Below are 5,250 nucleotides of genomic sequence, written 5' to 3' on the forward strand. Positions count from 1 at the left end.
CTGCCACCGTATGTTTCCGACATCAGACTAGCTCAACCTTTTTCCGCATCTTCCAGCACCGCTCCAAGCCGGATCCCTACCCTCCAAGAGCTCCAAGAGGAACTCGAGGGACAAGCTCGGATGGCAGCAAAGGTGCAGGAGGCGGAAAACAAGAGGGCGTCCAAGGCCCGGATCCGTGAAGGAGAACGAGGTCAATGGTGGCCTTGCGCAACCACCGACGTGGAGCTTAGAGAGCTCGTAACGAGGGAATGATCTCCACACACTGGAGTTTCGTTCGTGACTCCGACGCCCCCAAGCCAGAAGCCGGAGAAGTTGTCATGACCAAGGCTTGGGTGGAACGCGGTCTTTCACTCCCTTGTTCGGAATTTTTCCTCTCCATCCTCAACACATACGGGCTCCAGCCCCACAACATTTGCCCCAATTCATACCTTCTCTTGTCCAACTTCGTGACTCTCTGCGAAGGACATCTTGGGATCCGGCCAGATGTCAAGTTGTGGCAATTCTTTTTCCGAGTGAAGAAAGAAACTAAGGACAAAGCAATGGTGAACTGCGGAAGCATGACGTTCATGCTCCGCCCTAACCGCATGTATCCTCCCCATGATTCACACGAATCCGTCCGGTACTGGAATGCCGGATGGTTCTACGAGAAGAATGTTTCCGTTCCGGGTGTCCACGAAGGCCTCCCTCAATTTGTCAACGAACCTCCAGAAGAACTTGCAAGCTGGAGCTTCGTGCCTCCACTTGCCTTGACCCCAACCTTGGAGAAAGCTGCGCGGAGAATCTCCTGGCTAGTCCACGACGGACTGACCGGAGCTCAGCTCACGCTTAGCTGGTTCTCCCGGAGAATCCAGCCTCTTCGCTACAACGCGCGCCTGATGTGCGCTTATACCGGGGCGGACGATCTTCTCCGGGTTACCCGCCATGATCTTCCGGCTGATTCTCTGAAGAGAAGGATCAAGACGCTGGTGAAGATTCCGAGGGGCCAACAGGTCCCGGAACTTTTCAAAGATATGTACACGAACGATCAGTGTCCTCCGGTAAGCTTTGTTCTTTCCGATGCTTCAAACTTCACAAGTTTTTTGATGTTTAACTCTAACTTTTGTTCATTTTCCTTCCAGCTCAACACTTTGGCGGAGGAAAACTTCCGCACCATCATTCGCGTCCCCGTCACCGGCGACACGGCGGAGGAGGCTCCGGAAGACGACGAGGAGGAAGAGGACCAGGCACCCCGCAAGGCAGCCCCACGACCTACAAAGCGTCCCCGCGCCAAAGCTTCCGGCTCTGAAGCCGGAGCCAGCGGCGAGGCCTCCGCCAAGAAGCCGAAGACGACGAAACCACCTCCGCTAGACTCAAGGAAAGCGGAGCGTGCGCGTCTAAGGATGCTCTCGACGGCTGGCCAAGGCACACGCCCCATCATCCCCGGCGCCCCGTGAGTTTCCGAGCATGATGCGATTTTTACTTAGCGAAATTATTTCTTGTCTAAACCCTTTCACTTGTTTGCAGGAATCCGAAAACCGCTGCCACGCGGACCACCAGCCAGGAGCCCATCACGAAGTACCTGAAGAAATCTCCGGCTGTTGGTCCCTCTACTCCAGTTCCACCAAGCGCTTCCCACCCAACTCCTCAACCGTCGCCACCTCCGGCTGATCCATCTCCCCCACCTGCCGCAAACACTCCACCGGAAATAATTCCGGTTAGCAGCGGGCATGCAGAAGAAGAAGATCCTAAGGCCAAAGGCCCTGCCCAAGAAGAGGCGGAAACACAAGGCCAGGGAGAGGCGGAAGTCACTTCCGAGAAGGCTGGAGAGGGCGCTGGCGACATGGTCCTTTTTCCGAAGAACTTCGGAGATCCGGCTGACACCACTTCCACCCCCAAGGCGTATGCCACCAAGTTTTTTAACAAGCTGTCTGAGGCGGAGAAGTGGGAGCTTGAACAAGACCTACTCAACGCCATGCTGAACAACGCCTGGGGGAAGCCGGATTCCAGGACATCAGAAATCCAGGACTTCAAGAAAAACATTGGCCAGTTCTGCGATCAACTTATCTGCAAGCAAAAGGTACTCCCCAGTAGCCCCCAAGCATGTAGGCGGAAACTCAAAAAGTAGTTAGCGCTTAAATGCTTAGAGAAAAATTACTTCCGGGAAAGTTTTTTAGAATGGACCAGTAGCCCCCAAGCATTATGGCGGAAAAGTTCCGGCAATGATGCTTTTAAAGAAACCACTGCTACAGGCGGAATTTTTACTCCTGCACTGTTTAAACTTTACAGGAACAGCAGGCGCTGCACTACGAGCTGCACAAGAACATTGCCCTGCAGCGCCGCGTTACTCTGAGTCAGGCGGAAAATATCCGGACCCTGAAGGATGAGAATGCGGAACTGGCTAAACAACTGGCGGACGCCCAAGGTTGGTTTCCGCCTTCTTCGTCATTAACCAAATTCCGACTTCAAATTTGCTATTAACTTATGCCATTATAGGCGCATCCTCCTCCCTTGCAACAGCTTCGACTGAACTTGAGAACCTGCGCTCCTCGTACCAAGAGTTGGAGACGAAGCTAAAGGAAGCGGAACTTAAGAGGGAGCAGGCCGAAAAACAACTGGCGGAGAAAAACTCCGAGCATATCAGGGAGAAGGGCGAGCTGGAACTGAAAAAGAATGCTGACAGCGAGACCATCAGGAGGCAGCAAAAAGAGCTCAATGGACTCCGGAAATTTATGGAGACGGCGGAGCAACACTGGGACTTGCTCAATGAGAACATCTTGGGTATGATATCGGAACCTTGCCAAGATATTTGCTCCGATTGTTTTTTACTTTGCGCTCAAATTGCGTGCTTACATCCTGATTATCTTTGTATGCAGAGCCGCTTGGGTACCCGGAACAGCGCCGGAATTTGTTCCCACGGGACGACCTTCTGCAACTCGCGGGCGATGACTGCAAGGATCTCATCTCCGCCTCCCGCAAAATATGCTATAACTTGAACATCAAGAGGAGCCGCACTTGCGACGTGCGCAAGCTTATTGGTAAGATGGATGTTTTGCCGGAGCTGGTGACGGATCTGCAAGCATCTTCAGCCCGAGGCGCAGCTGCAATGGCCTTGACCATGTGCCTAGCACATACTCCGGGTCTTGATCTTGATGAAGTGACCACGGGCGTTCCTCCGGATGCGGATGTCGGCGCGCTGCTGGATGCAGTGAGCGGCTACGACACCCGTATCGCGCGCAGGATCCGGCACGAGGAATTCTACGACAAGGTCGTCCTCGCTGCTGACGAGCCCTTAGAAGCGGAACTTCAGAAGGAACTCGACGCCAAGGCGCGACCTGCGGAATCCGGAGCCCAGTTTACCTGGACCAGCTCCAAGGATGCTCCCCAAGAGGAACCCAAGACCAGCACTGCTGCCTCTGAAGAAAAAGAAAGTGAAGAAGACGTGTCTTCTCCGGCCGAAGGCGCCAAGGAACAAGATCCAGAGGGCAAGACTTCTCCGGCTAAGGGGGAGTGAAAACTTTTATTCCTGCGGGAAAAACAATGCATCATTTTGGCCCCAGCGAGGGTTTGTAATAAGACTTTAAATTCTTAAGTAGCTAGGAACGAAACGATTATGCATGGGGCGGAAACACTTATCCTGCTATCCGTTAAATATTATGTGCATGTTTCGTTTTATGTCGGAAAGCAAGTGCTGACTTCGTTATTTTCCGGCTTGCTCGCTTGACCTTCCACGAGCCGGAAAACCTTAGCCGGAAACGCTCGCCAGCGGCGACGAAGCCCAATGGCAGTCCGTCCATAACCGTGGAAACAAGCCCCCAGGCATAGGTGCCGGAAATCGCTACTAGGAATCCACGAGTTCGCAACAGATAACAACTTTATCAGAAAACTTAAGCTTACGTCCTAAAGGACGATTTTGAAAATCACAACTTTCATACACGCCTAGGCGGAAAAAATCCAGCTCTGCGGTTTTAGTTGGAAAAAACATACACGATCTAAAATGAACAAGTAAAGGAGGTAAAAGACTCAAAAGAGTGAACCAGAAGCTTTATTTCATTGATCATGTATAACTATTACAGAGTTTAGAACTCGGAAAATATATGCTAAGTGTAGAAAGGACGTAGCTGTGCGATATTCCAAGGGCGATCTGTTTCATCGTAGATGTCATCCGGATCCTCACGCTATGCGTTTCCGGTGCCGATTAGCAGGTCTATCCCTTAACTCGCGGAAATCGACAAGGTAGTACGACCCGTTATGAAGCACTTTGCTAACGACGAAGGGTCCTTCCCATGGAGATTGCAGCTTATGGTCTTTCACTGTCGAAGGCGGAGGACCAGGTCTCTGCCATAAAGGAGCGTTTCCGAACTCGACGACTGTGATAACGTCGGAGCTTTTGCTGATAGATGGCGGATCTCTGATCTGCTAAGTTCCGAGCTTCCTCGATCAGGTCCACAGATAGCTGTCTTGCCTCGTCAGCTGTTTCTTCATTGTAGGCGGAAACTCGCGGTGAATCGTGGATGATGTCGGAGGGAAGTACGGCCGGATCCGTATACCAGGAAAAAGGGGTAAACCCTGTTGATCTCGTTAGGGGTAGTTCGTAAACTCCACGTAACAGCCTCCAACTCATCAGCCCAAGCTCCGGCTGCTCGTCGCAGCGGTCCTTCAAGGCGTGGTTTAATTCCTGATAATATTAGGCCGTTAGCCCTTTCAACCTGACCATTGGACTGTGGATGAGCCACGGATGCGAGGTCGATCGTATCCCCATTGTCTCACAATAATCCCTCAATTCTCCTTGAGCAAAGTTCGTGCCATTATCTCGTGATTATGCTTTGTGCGGGATGCCGAATCTCATCACGAGGCTGCAGACGAATTTTAGTGCCGTAGCACCGTCGGCTTTTCTCACTGGCTTAGCCTCGATCCATTTGCTGAACTTGTCAACAGCGACCAGGAGGTACTCAAAACCGCCAGGAGATGATTTTTTTAACTTACCAACCATATCAAGCCCCCAGACCGCAAATGGCCAGGTGATAGGTATGGTCTTCAGCTCTTGGGCTGGAGCGTTTGGTTGAGTAGCGTAGTACTGACAACCTCGGCAGGTCTTGACTATTTTATCAGCGTCTTCTTTAGCTGTAAGCCAATAGAAACCTAACCGAAAAGCTATAGCAACGAGTGATCTGGGTGCGGCGTGATGCCCGCAGTCCCTGCGTGGATCTCTACGAGGATTTCAATGCCATCTTGATTGGAGACGCATTTAAGAAATACCCCCGCTGCACTTCG

At 51.9% G+C, this 5,250-nt stretch overlaps 2 protein-coding genes across 2 annotated transcripts; both read left to right on the forward strand.

Annotated features, from left to right (window-relative positions):
• The first annotated feature begins 248 nt into the window (after nucleotides 1-248).
• On the forward strand, nucleotides 249-2,406 carry LOC127316949 (uncharacterized). Its single transcript, XM_071824551.1, has 3 exons — nucleotides 249-1,037; nucleotides 1,119-1,429; nucleotides 1,504-2,406. Exons 1-3 carry the CDS (start codon nucleotides 249-251, stop codon nucleotides 2,102-2,104), a joined length of 1,701 nt encoding a protein of 566 aa, XP_071680652.1. The 3' UTR covers nucleotides 2,105-2,406.
• Nucleotides 2,407-2,507: 101 nt separating this feature from the next.
• LOC127316950 (uncharacterized) lies at nucleotides 2,508-4,114 on the forward strand. Its single transcript, XM_051347432.2, has 2 exons — nucleotides 2,508-2,757; nucleotides 2,853-4,114. Exons 1-2 carry the CDS (start codon nucleotides 2,709-2,711, stop codon nucleotides 3,488-3,490), a joined length of 687 nt encoding a protein of 228 aa, XP_051203392.1. The 5' UTR covers nucleotides 2,508-2,708; the 3' UTR covers nucleotides 3,491-4,114.
• The last annotated feature ends 1,136 nt before the right edge of the window (nucleotides 4,115-5,250 follow it).

This window comes from Lolium perenne, chromosome 7 (genome assembly GCF_019359855.2).
Source record: "Lolium perenne isolate Kyuss_39 chromosome 7, Kyuss_2.0, whole genome shotgun sequence".
Taxonomy (NCBI): Eukaryota; Viridiplantae; Streptophyta; class Magnoliopsida; order Poales; family Poaceae; genus Lolium; species Lolium perenne.

Coding starts and splice junctions, on each gene's coding strand:
- LOC127316950 (XM_051347432.2), top strand. CDS start 2,709: ATGGAGACGGCGGAGCAACACTGGGACTTGCTCAATGAGAACATCTTG. Junction 2,758..2,852: donor GCTCAATGAGAACATCTTGG/GTATGATATCGG, acceptor CTTTGTATGCAG/AGCCGCTTGGGTACCCGGAA.
- LOC127316949 (XM_071824551.1), top strand. CDS start 249: ATGATCTCCACACACTGGAGTTTCGTTCGTGACTCCGACGCCCCCAAG. Junction 1,038..1,118: donor CGAACGATCAGTGTCCTCCG/GTAAGCTTTGTT, acceptor TTTTCCTTCCAG/CTCAACACTTTGGCGGAGGA. Junction 1,430..1,503: donor CCCATCATCCCCGGCGCCCC/GTGAGTTTCCGA, acceptor ACTTGTTTGCAG/GAATCCGAAAACCGCTGCCA.